We start from the raw sequence: 17,973 nt of genomic DNA on the forward strand, positions 1-17,973 counted from the left end.
AAGATTAAAAAAGATGAAAAAAAAAAATTCAGACTAGACAGCAGAAAAGCGATGGTAGAAACCAGCAATACTTACAGTATCTCATAAAAGTGAGTACACCCCTCATTTTTGTAAATATTTTATTATATTTTTTCATGTGACAACACCAAAGAAATGACACTTTGCTACAATGTAAAGTAGTGAGTGTACAGGTTGTATAAGTGTAAATTTGCTGTCCCCTCAAAATAACTCAGGACACAGCCATTAAATGTCTAAACCGCTGGCAATAAAAGCGAGTACACCCCTAAGTGAAAATTTCCAAATTGGGCCCAAAGGGTCAACATTTTGTGTGGCCATTTTGAAGCACTGCCTTAACCCTCTTGGGCATGGAGTTCACCAGAGCTTCACAGGTTGCCACTGGAGTCCATTTCCACTCCTCCGTGATGACATCACGGAGCTGGTGGATGTTAAGATCTTGCATTCCTCCACCGTCCTTTTGTGGATGCCCCACAGATGCTCAATAGGGTTTAGGTCTGGAGACATGCTTGGACAGTCCATGACCTTTACCCTCACCTTCTTTAGCAAGGCAGTGGTAGTCTTGGAGGTTTGTTTGGGGTCGATATGTTGGAATACTGCCCTGCGGCACAGTCTCCGTAGGGAGGGGATCATGCTCTGCTTCAGTATGTCACAGTACATGTTGGCATTCATGGTTCCCTCAATGAACTGTAGGTTCCTATGCAGCCCCAGACCGTCACACTCCCACCACCATGATTGACTGTAAGCAAGACACACTTGGTCTTTGTACTCCTCATCTGGTTCCCGCCACACATGCTTGACACCATCTGAACCACATAAGTATCTTGGTCTCATCAGACCCAACAGGACATGGTTCCAGTAATCCATGTCCTTAGTCTGCTTGTCTTTAGCAAACCGTTTGCAGGCTTTCTTGTGCATCTTTAGAAGAGTCTTTATTCTGGGATGAAAGCCAGGCAGACCAATGTGATGCAGTGTGCGGCATATGGTCTGAGCACTGATAGGCTGACCCCCCCCCCCCCCCTCCAGCCCTTCAACCTCTGCAGCAATCATACGTCTATTTCCCAAAGACAACCACTTGATATGATGCTGAGCATGTGCACTCAACTTCTTTGGTCGACCATGGTGATACCTGTTCCGAGTGGAACTTGTCCTGTTAAACCGCTGTATGGTCTTGGCCACTGTGCTGCGGCTCAGTTTCAGGGTCTTGGCAATCTTCCTATAGCCTAGGCCATCTTTATGTAGAGCAACCATTCTTTTTTTTCAGATCCTCAGAGTTTTGCCATGGGGTGCCATGTTGAACCTCCAGTGACCAGTAAGTGATAACACCACATTTAATACACCTGCTCTGCATTCACACCTGAGACCTTGTAACACTAACGAGCCACATGACACCAGCGAGGGAAAATGGCTAATTGGGCCCCAATTTGGACATTCACTTAGAGTGTACTCACTTTTGTTGCCAGCGGTTTAGACATTAATGGATGTGTGTTATTTTGAGGGGACAGCAAATTTACAAGGTTATACAAGCTGTACACACACCACTTTACATTGTAGCAAAGTGTAATTTCTTCTGTGTTGTCACATGAAAAGATAAGATACAGCTTAAACAATAAAATGTGTATTTATTATATTATACAAGATTTCTATAGCGCCAACAGTTTGGACAGCACTTTACAATGGGGGGGGGGGGGGGAGCAGCACAATTACAATACAGAAGAGACAGAAGGGCCCTGCTCATGCAGCTTACATTCCAAAGGAAGGGGGTGGCAGTACGAAACGTAATAGCTGTGGGGGGTGGCTCAGGTAGTTCCTAGGTGGGTGTGGGATAGGCTTCCCTGAATAAATGAGTTTAAGGAATTCCTAAAGGTGGACAGGGTAGGGGCTGACCGCACATACAGGGGGAAGGAAGAGGCTCTAGAGACGTCCTGGAGGCGAGCATGGGAGGAGGTTACAAGGGAGCTAATGAGCAGGAGGTCTTAAGAGGAGCGGAGAGGACAATATGGGCGATATCTGCAGATAAGGTTGGTTATGTAGCTGGGGGTGATATTGTGGATGGCTTTGTATGTTGTGGTTATTATTTTGAATTTTATACGGTGGGGTAGAGGAAGCCAATGACGGGATTGGCAGAGAGGAGCAGCAGTCACGGTTTTCAATTGGTACTAAAATTGACCAAGAATATCTTTAAAGTCATATTAAACCCAAAGCCTAGAATACCATAATGCAGCCTACCAATCATTTGATCATGGTGGCTGCATTCGTTTTAGGCTCCCCCACCCCCCACTTTCATGTTCACCTGGTGATCTGGCCAATAACACCTCCTGTATTATAGAGCCCCCACTCTGGATGAAGGAGTAACGACACCTTTGGACAGCAGCATTGTGAGTCTGGGAGGAGAGGAGTGAGATGTACTAGCATATTTAAATACACTAACAGATAAAAGCAATGCTCCATCTAACAATTTTTAAGCAGTTACAGCAACAGTTTTGTTCCTTTTGGGAAAAAAGGTTTTCCATAAATATATAAAAGCTGATCATTGTAAGCACACCTGTCAGTAAGAGTTTCTCAATCCTCCAGCTTACAGCTGCAGGATAGATTGTTCTATTGAAAAACAGACTTACTGGCAGGATCACCTGGCTAAAATAAATACAATTTCCTTTTCGGTTTAATACAAATTTAAATACTTTAATCAGTATCCTTAAAGGGGGAACTGTAGTCTTAATGTTTTTGCTATACATATAAAAGTCACTGCGTTTGTCTTCAACTACAATGTTTCGGTGTATAGCTTTCATTTTACCTGTATATACAGTATATGGCACAGCCAGGTTTACCAACTACACATACAAGCTGTGCTTCCTTTGTACCTTGCTGATTACAACGGCAAATCAACTGGCAGCCAGAAAGAAAAAAAAAAACACAAACAGGCCAACCAGACAACCTGGAGCTCAGCGAGAACAACCTGGAGCCTACCTGACCATCAAAAAACAAACCAAACCCTAGACCACAGTCTGCAGAACCTTGCGTCCAAAAGAAGCACCCAGAGATGCCAGTAGATCCACCTTGTAAAATTTTGTGAAAGTGTGCACCGACTCCCAGAAGTGTTGAAAGAAAACCGCCAAGGCCGAAACCTGGTCCTTGACAGTACTCAAGGCCAAATTCCTTTAAACACCCCCCTGAAGAAAACGCAAAATCTGAGCCACCGAAAAGGAACATGGGTGAAACCCCACTCACACCATGAAATGTACATGTCCAATAATATACCTTACTGGAAGTAGACTTTCTAGGTTTGAGCGGTGTCGGAATCAGGGATGCAGATAAGCCCCTATCCTTCAACACATGGCTTTCAATAGCCAGGCCGTTAAAGCCAGCGAAGGTAAAGCAGGGTGGAAGATCAGTCCTTGGGATAGCAGATCCTCACTGAGAGGCAGTGGCCAGGGGGGGTGTCTGCAACCAGGCGCACCAGGTCAGCGTACCAGGGCCAACGAGGCCAGCCCGAGGCCACTAGAAGGCTGAAGGAATTCCTTTGGCCTCAACCCTGTGCAACTGCCGCGGCAGAAGCTTGAGAGGAGGAAAGGCGTAGATCAGATACTAGCCCCACGGAGCGACCAGAACATCTGAGGAGTCCACCAGAGGGTCCCGAGACCTGGCCACAAACCTCCTATTGGTTCGGGATGCCATCAGATCTACCTCTGGACATCCCCAGCGTAGACAGATCTGTTGAAATACCTCCTGATGGAATGACCACTCCCCTTGGTCCAATACTTAACGACTGAGCTAATCTGCCTGCCAGTTGTCCACCCCTGGAATGTGAACAGCGGAGATAGCCAGGATGAAACGCTCTGCCCACCGTAGGATGCCGGCTACTTCCAGGCCAGCTAACACACATCTTGTTCCTCTCTGGTGGTTGACATAGGCCACCACTGTGGCATTGTCTGACTGGATCCGTATCAGGAGCCCTTGAAGTCGATCTGTCAATGATCCAGACAGTCTGATCGCCCTGAGTTCCAAGATGTTGATAGGCAGCCTGGATTCCGCCAGCGTCCAGTGACCCTAAGCCAAGCTCAGGCCCAGGACGACTCCCCACCTGGACAGCTTGGCATCGGTGGTGACCACCGCCCAGTACAGTGGGAGAAAGGATTTTCCCTGCTGAAGAGCTGGGGAACTAAGCCACCAGATCAGGGACCCTTTGGTTCCTTGACTCAGCCGAATCTGACTGTCTAGAGATTCGGAACATTTGTCCCATTTTAACAAGATCTTCCCTTGCAGGGGTCTCGTATGGAACTGAGCGAACGGGACCACCTTGAACATAGACACCATCAGGCCCAGTACCCGCATGCAAGTCCGCAGGGAGACCCACATGCTGGACAGTAGCAAGCGGGCTGCTGCCTGTGATTTCTGGCATTTCTCCTGCAGAAGGAAGACTCTGGCCCACGTGGAATCCAGATACACCAATATTTCGAACTGGAAACTACGCAGACTTTTGGTAATTTATCAGCCACCCAAAATATGCCAGAGTCTGAACAGTGAGCTCCATGTTGCCCCTCAGGGCTGCTGGGCACTCTGCTCACAGCAGAAGGTCATCCAGGTAGCCTAGAACAACAATTCCCCGCTGGCACAGCAGCGCCAGAACTGGGGCCAACACTTGAAGACCCAAGGAGCAGAGGCAAGACCAAAGGGTAACGCCACAAACGGATAATGCGCCTCAGAATGTGCAGGTAGGCATCCTTGATGTCGATGGAGGCAAGAAAGTCCCCCTGATGAAGAGATGCCACCATGGAGTGAATGGACGCCAGTCTGAACTTCTGCACATAGTGGTTCAGGACCTTGAGGTCCAAAATATATTGAATAAAAGCCCTGGAAACGCAGGACCCTGGAACAATCACCCCTTGAAGCAACAGGCCTTGCACTGCGCCCCGGAGGGCTGACAAGCGGTCCGGAGACAGATGCAGATTGGATGGAAAAAATCTGCTTGGGGGACAAGTCTGGAACTCAATCTTGTAACCAATCACTTTGTGGACCCACTTGTCATGCACCAGGGAGGGCCACAGGCCCGGAAACCAGCGATGACGTCTCCCCACCCAGACTGCGGGTGAGGGTGCCTCTTCATGCCGAAGGAGCTTCATCTGGGGGTCTGGAGAAGCCTGCTCTCAGTTTGCCCAACCAGGGGTGCTTGGGAGCTCCCCAGGGGGGCTTGAAAGATTGAGCCTTTGTCAGTGGACCCCGAGGGATCAAAAAAGCTTGTGCCAAAATGGGCCATGCTTGCGACTTGGCTCCTTCCCCTTCTTTAACTGTGGAAGAAAAGTACTCTCCCCCCCATGACACTCTTATTATCCAGAGTGGCCCCAAATGAATGCCTTGAAAGGGGAGATCAGCTAGGGCCTTTTTAGAGGCTTGATCCACAGTCCAACACTTCAGCCACAATACCCGTCTAAAGCACTACCACTGAAGCAGATAGCATAGATAGCAAAGGAGTTGCGTCCAAAGAGGCAGCGCAGACCGACTGCAGCCCCTGGACCAGTCGGTCTGCTAATTCCATGAAGGCAGGAGGAAACTGGTCAACTTCCAGGTCATGGTGCAACAGCCCTATTCTGTCAGTGTTTGTGACACCAGAGCAATAGCCAAAACCAGCCAAAGCGCCGAACCCGCAATAGAGAACATAGTGTGGCTCAGAGACTCTGCCTTCCAGTCAGCCAGGTCTTTAAAGGCTGGAGAGTCCTCAACCAGAATCGGAGGTTTAATTCAACCGAGAAACTGGGGGATCCACCACAGGTGGAGTTGTCCAGCTTTTGAACAGACTCTCCTCAAAGGGATAACGCACAGGGAAACACTTTGGGATCACAAAGGGGCGTTTTGGACGTTCCCATTCTTTACAGACAAGCTTGTCAAAAAAGGAGAGACAAGGGAACCATTTTGCTGCGTGGTGCACCTCCACCGCAGCCACATCCTCCATTTTTAAAGTTTCCCACACAGAGGCAATCAGTGCGTCCACCAGTGCTTTCTTGTGCGCAGCCACTGGGGCAGAGGAATCCTCTTCACTGTCCAAAAGATCTAGGAGTGTGGCCATAGACCCCGCAGGGTGGGCCCCGTCCACGGCAACTGAATCAGATTCAGGATCTGACAAAACAGATGAAGCAGGGGAAGGCAGGGGATGCTTCTTGCTAGTCTGCTGCCCAAGAGCCACCTCCACCCAGGACACAAAAGGACTCCAGGGCCGCCGTCAAGCTGATGACTGGGAACCAGAGGGACCTACAGCCTCTGACAGGGGGTCAGGTGAGGAAAAATGCTCCCGAGACTCTATAGGAGGAGGAGGAGGGGGGGGGGGGAGGGAGAGCCCCACACCAAGAGTGACCACTACAATGGGACACCGCCCACACCAGAGGGGGGGTGTATATCACCTAGGACTGCCCATGGGCGTAGCCAAGTATTTTTTCTGCCTACGATCCTACTCCTGTAGGGGGCGATATAACCCCATGGCTCTGAATAAAGAAGGCTGTGTCTGTCAACGAATGAGAAATACCTTATTTACAGAGCCGCTGGGCACTCAAGTGACCCGCCAGAGCTCTTTCCTGCTCCAAGCATTGCAGAGGGAGAAGTTGCTAATGTCAGCTGGGAGGAGAGGAGAAGATCTCCAGCGGGTCACGCGAGGGCCCAGCAGCACTGTGAATAAGGTACTTTCCACAATAAAGTTACACAAAGAAAGACACTGCATACTATATAATCTTTTTACATAATGGATTAAATGATTTTACAAGGACACTATTGTGTTTTTATTCTTTATTAAAGTTTATTTTTCCAAAATATTTGAGTGTGCAAAACCGCTGGGCAAATACAGAGTGACAAACTGCAACGATTGCCATTTTATGCCCCAGGGCAGTGATGGCGAACCTTGGCACCCCAGATGTTTTAGAACTACATGCAGAGTGCATGAGCATCATGGGAAATGTAGTTCCAAAATATCTGGGGTGCCAAGGTTCGCAATCACTACCCTAGGGTCTGCTAAGAAAAAAAAAAAGCATAATGTTTGGGTATTACAAGTAATTTTCTAGCAAAGAAATATGGATTTAAACTTGTAAAGTGTTACAGGTCGGCAAGTGGCAAGGGAAAAAAACAAAACTTTTCAGTAATAAGCAGAAAATCTAGGTTAAAGCGGGAGTCCGCCGGGACTCCGCGTTTTTTTTTTTTTTTTTAAAGTCAGCAGCTACAAATACTGCAGCTGCTGACTTTTAAAATAGTGACACTTACCTGTCCAGCGCGCCCGCGATGTCGGCACCCGAAGCCGATCTCTAGATCGACACTCGGGTGCTGCCGCCGCCATCTTGGGTATGGGAATCAGGAAATGGAGCCTTTCGGCTTCATTTCCCGGTTCCCTACTGCGCATGCGCGAGGCACGCGGTGCAATCAGGACGGTCCCCGCTGCCTCTGGGATCTGTGTGTTTCCCAGCAGGCAGCGGGGCACTTGCGCAAAGGGGCAGGCACTTGCGGAAAGGGGCATAATCTACGCCCCTTTCCGCAGACAGCTATCCTGGAAGTGGGTGCAGTTACCTGGATTATCCAGGTAACTGCACCCCCCTCCCCCCTGAAAGGTGCCAATCGTGGCGCCGGAGGGGGGGGGGGGGGGGACGCCGATGAGCGGAGGTCCATTTTAGGGTGGACCTCCGCTTTAACAATTATTCACATTTGTGAATCTCCCTGGACAGTAACAATCACTTCAGGTCTGAACTAGAAAAGAACTCAACTTACCTGAATGGAATCAAACCCGCAATACTCCCTAGCGAGCTCTAACAGGGGAACCAGTGCTTGCAGTAAGAGGGTGGTACCACATGTCTTCAAAATGAAACGTCTCTTGGAGACAAACATGCTACTCTCACTGTATATAAGAAAAAAAAAAAGAAAAAAAAAGTTAAGACTTTTTGCAGTTGAGAGCAAGAAAATACAAAATTACTAAATGCTTGCAAGTGGTAAGAGCCAAAGTACAGGGGAAAGACTAGGGTTCCCTTATATGCCGACTTAGGCATAAAATTCAAAGTGCAGGGCAAACAGGATCACTTGATGCAGACCACCGCAATCCTACTTTCCTTTTTGCTCTTCTGCTGCTCCATTCAGCTATCAGAGAAAGAAAAGCAAACAGTCATCCCAGATTTAGCTCACATAGGGCTATAAACTACCCTGAGATAGAACCGATCTACCTCTTATCGCATGCTCCTTTATACCCAGAGTTAAAATTCTAAACATAACTTCCCAGCTCCTCAAACATTACAGAAAAAAAAGGAAGCCAAGCAGGATTTTCTAGTCCTGGAGTTTTTTTTTTGTTTTAGAAAAGTGCATTTAAAAAATGGTAAGCAGCAAATTGAATATATTTTTTAAAGTTATACTATGTGAATGGAAACATGTAACAAATAAAAAGTAGTGGTTATCCCAAATTGGCTATAAAGTGGAAGTACACCAAGTATGAGCCTAGTGACAAGGACATTTCCTACACAGAGCCATCTGCCTTGGCAAAAGGTTGCAGGTGAAAGTCAAATGACGGACTTTATACTGGGGTATTGAGGCAAGACAAGATACATCAAGGATTCCCCCAATTGCTCAAAACACAAAAATTTTTAAGGCCTCATGTACACTGGACATTAAACGTTATAAAAAAAAATGACAGTAGCTTTGCAGTGAGTTTTTCAACGTTTTCGCAATAGCGTCTTTTGATTTTTTGTTTTTTCTTCAATGGATCAAAAACTTTAAAAACGCTGGTGAGTCACGTTTGAGCATTTATCAGCTTTTTTGTGGTCAGAAAAAAACGGCTCCTGTGCGCGATTTTAGGGCGTTCAGACAACAGCCCATAAAAGCCACTGCTGATAAATGTCCAAAAACATCTATGTGTGCATGGACACATAGGATAACAGAGGTGTTTACGGGCTGTAAAAAAATAAAAAATAAAAAAAAAACTCCCAAAAACAGCTGTTTACGTGCATGGAGCCTTAATGCTTTTACAAAAAATTATGTAAACTGAATTTCTGTCACACTGGTCATTTTAGAAGTTAAAGCGGGGGTTCCACCCTAAAGTGGAACTTCCGCTCATCCGAAACCCTCCCCCCCTCCGGTGTCACAATTGGCACCTTTCAGGGGGGAGGAGGGTGCAGATACCTGTCTAAGACAAGTATTTGCACCCACTTCCGGGCATAGACTCCCACGGGAGTCTGTGCCTCTTCCTGTCCCTGCGTGCTGTCTGCTGGGACACATACGGGTCCCAGACACAGTGCGGACAATTCCTATTGCGCTGCGCGACTCGCGCAGTAGGGAACCGGGAAGTGAAGCCGCAATGCTTCACTTCCTGATTCCCTCACCTAGAATGGCGGCAGCAGCAGCCAAGAGGTCGATCGGCCTCGGCTGCCGACATCGCTGGATCCTGAGACAGGTGAGTGTCCATTTATTAAAAGTCAGCAGCTGCAGTATTTGTAGCTGCTGGCTTTTAATAATCTTTTTCACAGTGAAATCCCTCTTTAACTACCAAGCTAATCAAAATAAACTTTTGTAACATAATTACCTGAGTACATAAGCTTCCTGCTTGTCAGTTTTTGTCACACTTATGATCAGACAATGAACATTCTCCAAAAGTTTGTCCCACTCAAACCTGAAACAGAAAACATAGCAAATATATTACATAGGAGAAACCAGTATTCAAACGTCAACATATCTTTAAATCAGGATGGATTTGATTTAAATCACAGGTGAAAATTCTTGATTTAAATCATAATTTTTAAAGAGCAACTGTCATCTGTCCCCTCAGCGGCTGCTCCTCTGATCTGCTGTTGACTAACCGACAGTCCCATACACTTTAATGGGACAACTGGTGACGCGCGTGATGGCAACAGGTGAGTGGATGCCTGCTAATGGCCACTATCATGATGGGCCTGAAATGACAGGTGCTCTTTAAATGTAAGGACTTCTTGCTGGTAGTTAGAATCTTTAATATTTGCAAACAAAATGAAGGTTTCCCATTTTAGATTTTAGGTTAATCACACATAGTTGAACTACCCAAATTCTTTAATTAAAACAACATTGTCAGTACACGTTATTTCAGCTTGTAGGGCTTGGATCCATACAGTTTACCAAAAATTTAAATATTGCAGAATATACAGCCTCATGCTACATAACAAAGCTCCATTTCATGCTGAATAAACTAAACTAGTAATGTATCTTAAATATAAAAACATCTTTATATACTTCAAAAGCATTTTTCTTAAAAAATAAAAAATATTAAAAATCTGATTTAAATAAAAAATAAAATAAAAAAAATGACTAAAAATAGTTTATCTACCCTACTTTAAGTGCACAAAACTTCAGTAACTGCAACATACACCATGGGAAACTGAATCAAAGCCTTGACGCTAGGGTCCACATAAGGAATTTACAGAGTTCTGCATAATTTAGTTGATAAACCAAAAGTGAGAAATTAGTTAACCTCATGCCGAGCAGGCCATAGCCAAAAGACGGCTACAGCGCGGTCAGGCTTGTTCTGGGAGGGCGTCCATGGACGTCCTCCGGAACTTGCTCACCGCACGCCCCATGGGGAGTGCGCATGGAAGTGTCCGCGCTCACTGGGTTACGGAACCCGGTGCAACATGGATCGCGGTAAAGGGCCAATGACAGCGGGCCTTTACCACGTGATCGCTCCCTTCAATGAATAAGTGATCACAATGTCAACTGGGGTCATGCAGAGGTCCAGCTCTCCTCTCACCGATACAGTGTGAGAGGAGACAAGAGAGATTGAGTGTCAAACAGTCAGTGTGACTAATTTGCAGAGTACAACAGTGCCCAGCAATGCCACACAAGTGGCACTACAGTGCTCATCTGTGCCACCTCTGCCACTTCAGTGCCCCATCAGTGCCCCATCAGTGCCATTACAGTGCCTATCGGTGCTACGTCAGTGCCACATTAGTGCCAATACAGTATTTATTTGTGCCATCAGTACCACATCAGCGTCACTAGAGTGCTCATCTGTGCCACTACAGCGCTGCCTTATCAGTGCATCCTCAATGTGGTGTATTAGCGTACAGCAGTGCACCCTACTCAGCACCCAGCAGCGCAGCCTCAGATCAGCCTCATCAGCACCCAGTGCAGCCATATCTGTCCAAGTGTCCCTACCACAGCAGTTTGTCACCACAGCCCACTGTCATCAGTATGCCGAGAAAAAAAAATTCCCACTGAGGAGGCATACCAACTGCTTAGCATGACCAATGTGAGCAGAGGGGAGCTCTGAGTCCGATTCTGAATATGAACGTTACAAGCAGTGGGTCTGCTACAGAATCAGAGGAAGAGCAAAGCGTGCCCATGAAACAAAGGCATTCTGGCATGGAGCAGCAGGCTACAAGAAACCAGATCCACCATCCACCAGAAATGCAGTGGCATAAACTAGCAGCCCAGTGCCATCCACCAGTAGCACAGTGCCATGCAGAAGAAATGAAGTACCACTGCAGCAAAGGCCAAGAACTGGCAGGGTGTCATCTCAGCCCCAAAGTGTTAGGTCCCATGCCGGCCTTCCCCATTTTGCTTTGAAAACACTCTGTGGCTTCCACCTAATTCAAGGGCAGCAAATATCCCCCCCTTTCACCACCCAGCCAGGTGTTCACATGAACAGAGAATTTTGCCCCTATTGATTTTTTTTTAATTTAATTTTTACCCAAGACCTATTATCCTCAATCATGGCCCAGTGTCACCTCTATGCACTGCAATTCATAACAAGCAACCCTGGTTCAAGTTATGCCCATCCCTATGAGTGGAGAGCATTGACAGTAGACTGATTAAAATTTTTAGGCCTAATGTTTAATATGGGACTCACAAAAAATGAATTATACTCCTATTGGTACACCAACCCCATCCACCACATGCCAAGATCAAGATACCTTATGATAAACACGTTTCCTCCATTACAATGACAATACCCAGTGTGCCCTCCCCATGCCTTCAGCCGCAATCAGGGGATAACCTGACAGGCTGGTTGTACTGAAAAAGTAGTAAACTTACTTTACTATGACCTATAGGTAAGCTAATAAGGCTTACCTATATAGGTAGTGTAAATATCTCCTAAATGTGAATCATTACAGTACGTGCAGCCAGTGACATCACTAGCACATGTGCTCTGAATGGCCACCCATGGAGTTTCTTCAGAGCACTGTGCTGTGAACAGTGATGTCATCGCAGCTCCTGCCAGTCAGAGCCTGCAAACCCAGAGGAAAGACAGGTGAATATGGGAGCCCCTGCAGCGCTGACATCGCAGAGCTGGAACAGCTTCGTTTTAAGGCAAGTTTCACATAACGTGCTTATATGAAATGCATACAAGCACATTATGGATTTACCTTGCAGGAAAAAAAAAAAAAAAAAAAAAAGTACAGTGATGTATACAACCGCTTGAAGTCGGTCAATGGTACCAACCAGGCTGTCCATACATGGATCAAAAGCAGGAACCAGCCTAATTTCAAGCAATTTGTTAGCATTTGGCCCACTCAAACAACATTTTCCAGCTGTCTAACCACTTAAGGACCAGGCCCCTTTTTCAGACTAGGTGTTTACATGTTTTTTTTGCTAGAAAATTACTTAGAAAAAAAATATATATATAATGTTTGGGGGTTCCAACACCCTAGAGAATAAAATGGCAGTCATTGCAATACTTTTTTTGAATAAAAAAAAATAAGATAACAGTAAAATTAGCCCAATTTTTTTATAATGTTACGCCGAGTAAATTGAAAGCCAACATGTCACACTTCAAAATTGCGCCCACGGAATGGCGTTAAACTGTTATCCTCAAAAATCTCCATAAGCAACATTTAAAAAAAATTCTACAGATTGCATGTTTTGCGTTACAAAGGAGGTCTATCTCTAGAATTCTTGCTCTCGCACTAACAAATGCAGCAATACCTCACGTGTGGTTTGAATACCGTTTTTTTTCTTATTTTACTTGGTTTTATTTATTTGTATACTGGTAAAAAAAAAAAAAAAAACGATCAATTTTATTCCTATTACAAGGAATGTAAACATCTCTTGTAATAGAAAAAAGCATGGCAGGTCCTCTTAAATATGAGATCTGGGGTCAAAAAGTCCTCAGATCTCATATTTGGACTTAAATGCAATAAAAAAATAAAAATAAAATAAAAAAAGTCATTTGAAAAAATTACATTGAAAAAAATGTTCCTTTAAGAGGTATAGGCGGAAGCGACGTTTTGACGTCGCTTCCGCCCTCCCATGGTATAGAGACGAGCGGGGGCCATCTTAGCCTCACTCGTCTCCATACCCAGCAGAGAAAAAGGACCTAATCGTCTCTGCCACTACCGACAGCTCCGGTAAGTGGCGGAGGGCACAGGAGAGCAACGGGAGGGGGGTGGCACCACTCCCGCCGCTGATAACTGATCTTGCAGCGAACCCGCCGCAGAGACCACCATTATCATACACACGACCGGCGCCTGAAGAGATGGATATCTCGGTTGTGGCAGCAGCTGCTGCCATTATCAAGGTATTCCTCTTTAAAAAATGGACGTACATCGCCGTGCGCCATCGTAAAGTGGCTAAGGCAGGCCATACACAGTGCAAATTTCCTGCAACCTGGGGAAATTCACACAATTACCCCCATCATCACAGACCGGATTGACAGAAAATCCCTCCTGCTGAACAATTGTCTTCTCCCACTCCCTGCCATGAGAGAACAGCGATTATTGCTAGCCACTAGTAATAGCAAGAGAATCCAGCAGGCTGGTTGTACCCAGTTTGATTAACTTGGTACATTCAGCCTGGCCATTAACCGTTTGAATCTTGGCTGATCCCTGCTGAACCGGCCAAGATTCTAACTGCATATGGTCTGCCTAAGGTTTGAAGGATGCATTCTCCAGACTGACCGTTTCAGCTATTTGATAGGATTCAGATAAAGGCTCATTGAAAGGTACTTCAGATTAGTCTGACGTGGGCTGCAAGTAACGATTATTTGCATAATTAGTTGGCAAATTATGGTTTTGATTAATCAGATAACAACCTTAACAAAAGTGTGGTGTATAACTTAGTTAAGTTTAAAAAAAAAAAAAAAAAAAAAAAGGCAATTTATTCTTAACCGCTTCCAGCCCAAGGAACGTCCTCGACTTTGAGCGGGTATATCTGAATAATGCCTGCAGCTACAGGCATTCAGATATCGGCTTTTTCAGCCGGTGATTGCATACACCATAAGAATGATCATAGCGGCTGATCCACTGCTTGATCGTTCTCACAGGTGGTGGGAGGGGATGATCCCCGCCTCCGGTACTTCTACCGACTCAACGCTTCTATCGGTGAGTCAGAGAACGGATCCGCCGGCCCCAGATGGCGATCAGAGATTTCCGGCGGACCATATGGTCACCGAAGTCTTTATGATTGTTCAGAGGCCAGGCACGATGTTATGATGTCACGCCCTGCCTCTGCATTTAAACAAATGGTCCCGCCTTGGCTGGGAAGCTGAGAGTTTATTTTTTGATCTCAGGCTTCCCAGCCTAGGAGGTGAGATGTGGGGACTCATTGACCCCATATCTCACTGTAAAGAGGACCTATCATGCCATATTCCTATTACAAGGGATGTTCCTTGCAGTATCATTTACACAGGAATCAGTGCTGGTGGAATGGGGACAAACTTTTACCCTTAAAAATCTAAACAAAAATTTTACAGGTTACCAGTTTTGCATTACAGAGGAGGTCTAGGGCTAGAATTATTGCTCTTGCACTAATGATCGCGACAATACCACATACTGTGCTTTGAACACCAGTTTTCTATGTGGGCACTACTCACGTATGCGTTCGCATCTGTGCACGAGCTCGTCGGGATGGGGCACTTTAAAAAAAAAACTTCCCTTTTAATAGAAAAAAGCACAACAGGACATCTTAAATATGAGATCTGGGGTCAAAAAGACCTCAGATCTCATATTTACAATAAACTGAAATAAAATAAATTAATTTTCCTTTCAGAGCTATGGGCGGAAGTGACGTTTGGACGACGCTTCTGCCCTCCCATGCTATGGAGCCAAGCGGAGGCAATCTTCCCCTCACTCAGCAGCCAGGCATCCACGGGAAATGATGCAATAGTTTGCAAATACCAACGTGTCTGGCAAGCGGCAGAGACAACTGGAGCACAGCAGGAGGGGAGTGGGCACCTCTCGCCACCGATGAAAGTGATTTTGCGGCAATCGGCCACGGAGACCACTTTGAAAGAGAAACGCACTGCGTTTCTGCAAATGCCAGGGTTATGGCAGCTGGCTGTTGCCATAACCCCGGTATTTAGAGTCAAAGTACCAATGTAAGGTACGCCGCTTTGCGTGAAGTTGTTAAAGCAGGGCTTGACAAATTTGCTTAGAATCTAGTAGCCAGCTTAAAAAGTTAGGAGCCAATTTAAATCTCTGCCCAGCACCCAGAACTGCATGTCTGGGGCATTGGGCAATAAAAATTGCTCATGCCTGATGCCAAGCGAAAAAGAATATTTAAAAAAAAAAAAAAAAAAATCAGCTTTTGTTTTGTTTGTTATAAGATTTTGCAAATAATTTTTTTTTCTCCTTCACTGATGTGCTCTGATAGGCTGCACTAATGGGCACTGATGGGCTGTTTATCCAATCCTTCAGGTCGTTTATGAATTAAATAGGACCTCCCTCCTGAGTGAAATTTATGAAAGTGTGGAAACCATGGGCCACTCATAATGCTGTTATGCAACTGGACCACTTTTACTTTCAACCAGAGGTGATTTATGATATGCACATTGTTACTATGTGATGGTCTGCACCCCTCCTTACCCTCCCCCCCAACCCCCTCACTTTCCTCTGCTTTTTATTTTTTGGGGCCTTCATCTGCTACGGTAGTATGTTCAGGGGGTGAATACGACCTTCTCCATAAGGGTGTCGGCAGCCCCAATCAGCTGAGATGCAGACCCTGCGAGTTCATGAAACTCCTATGCACAGCTATATATCTGAAGCATGTTCATGTGGCCTTTTTGGCTGTTATTGTATAAAAAGCCATCTTCTCTTGCACTGCTCTCATTATTGACCCACTGGCCCATATTGTATGTTTTTTATTTTTTTATTTAGGCATTACCTGTTTTATTGAGATCTTGTGCTGTACATTTTTTCTAAAAAGCTCAATACATTGTAAAAAGACACAGACAGCTTGGCTCAGCCCCGACCTCCATGCCACTGGCTTTGATTGACACTGGGGCATTGTATTCCGACACTGACAGGGTACACTGATCAGTGGTTGTAGCAGCTGACTGCTACAACCACTTTCCAGCATGTCCCTTGTACAGAAGTCAATCACACGGTCTATGGCCAGCTTTGTCCAGTGTTTCAGAATACTATTCTGCCTACCACAACTAAAGACTGGGGGCAGGGAGACTAGGCAAAAAAAAAAATGAAGCTGTCAAAACAGTAACAGGCATTTTAAAGCAACTGTTAGCAGTCAGTAAAAAAGATCTTAGTAATTGTTCTTTAAAGCAACCATGTCAGGTAAGCACAAAAAAACAAACAGCTGCAGCTGTCCCCACAGAGGAATGGAGATGGGGCAATTCACACCTTTCAAGTGTAATAATGCATTGAGTGCATCACCACATTGCATGTCACATGCATTAGCATATTGCAGTGCCATTTATTCTCCGTAGAATCACAACACAGCTCATGCTGTATCAGAAAAAAAATGTGAAAGTGTTTTTTTCATGTTAGTGTTCACTCATTAATGCAATAGACAAAGTCTAGTGCGAATAGGTCCTAAATACTCATGTCTCCTGCTGGCTCTTCTACTGAACACTGCTCGGCTGGAGACTGTACATTTTCCTGTGAAGTCTGCTGAGAAAACAGACCACCTACAGTAGTAGCCAACAGCTCCCAGACCTCCACAATACTACTATGTTCTGTATTGAAATAAGGGCCAGCAGGACTACTGAAGGGTCTGGAAATTTTCAGTTTTGACTTCTCCGTAAACTTCACAAATCTATTGCTCTACAATGAACAGAATGGGCATTTTTCATGCTACACTTGTGTGCCCTGACAGGGTAAGCAAGGCTATATCACATTTACTCTATAGAACATAAAGCTGCAAGGCAATGTCATAATGCATACTAGCACATTATGCAAGACCTACCTTAGAATGAGGCTGACATCTTCCCTCGGGTTTCCTTCTGGGTTCATGGCCCCTGGCTACATGAGTGGCCTGAAGCCACAATGACGTCGCTCAAGCACTGAAGCTGGACCTTCAGAGTACATGCTCTGGGGATGTCATTGGCTGCATGCTCTGAATATCTCCTAAACTGTGCAAGTTTAGGAGATAGCCACAGTACCTACAGGTAAGCCTCTGATTGGTCGTGCAGTCATCTGGGACCTGTCACATGTCCCAGATCACCGACAGGAGGGAGGGGGCAGAGCTGAGCCCTTCCTGTGCCGAGGGGAAGTGATGTCACCAGCCCAGGCACTGAAGGAGGCAGACTATGAGGGACCCCCTAGCAACAGGCATTTAGAGGCGAGTTAAAAAAAAAAATTCCAAACATTTTTTTTTTTTTAGGAATTTTAATTTTTTTGTGTGTGGACCACCACTAATTACACCCATCTCCATTTTAGACGATTAAAATCAGTTTTAGTCGACTAAAATGTACTGGAGATTTAGTTGACTAAATACGACTAAAACAATTGCACACAACTTAAATGGGCCTAAAATTAAAATGCCATTTTTGTCCTAAGACCAAGACTAAATCGAAATTTGCTGCCAAAATTAACATTGATGAACACTGAGCAGCGTATGCAAATGCGTGCATTCTCTGCACACTTGGGCTGCGCTGGAATAACTGACTCCCACACACACGCAAGAGATGTCATCCGCCCCCAGCCAACCAAGAGGCCAAAAACCACCACCAGGGAAGATAGAGGACAGCAAAAGATGTAACTGCTGCATCACTGGAAGATGGAGGCGAGTATACTAGGGAGATAGTTC

General features: G+C 45.6%; 1 protein-coding gene across 1 annotated transcript in view; it reads right to left on the reverse strand.

Moving 5' to 3' along the window:
- AMD1 (adenosylmethionine decarboxylase 1) overlaps window positions 1–17,973 on the reverse strand; it is a 52,768-nt gene that overhangs the window by 13,038 nt on the left and 21,757 nt on the right. The window contains exons 2-3 of the mRNA XM_077487111.1: window positions 9,548–9,634; window positions 7,753–7,879 (exon numbers count right to left, since the gene is read on the reverse strand). Coding sequence (XP_077343237.1) covers window positions 7,753–7,879; window positions 9,548–9,634 — 214 coding nt within the window. The remainder of the gene's footprint in view (window positions 1–7,752; window positions 7,880–9,547; window positions 9,635–17,973) is intronic.

The sequence above is a fragment of the Lithobates pipiens genome, unplaced genomic scaffold, assembly GCF_037356315.1.
Source record: "Lithobates pipiens isolate NorthernLeopardFrog02 unplaced genomic scaffold, aLitPip1_a1.2 Scaffold_18, whole genome shotgun sequence".
Taxonomy (NCBI): Eukaryota; Metazoa; Chordata; class Amphibia; order Anura; family Ranidae; genus Lithobates; species Lithobates pipiens.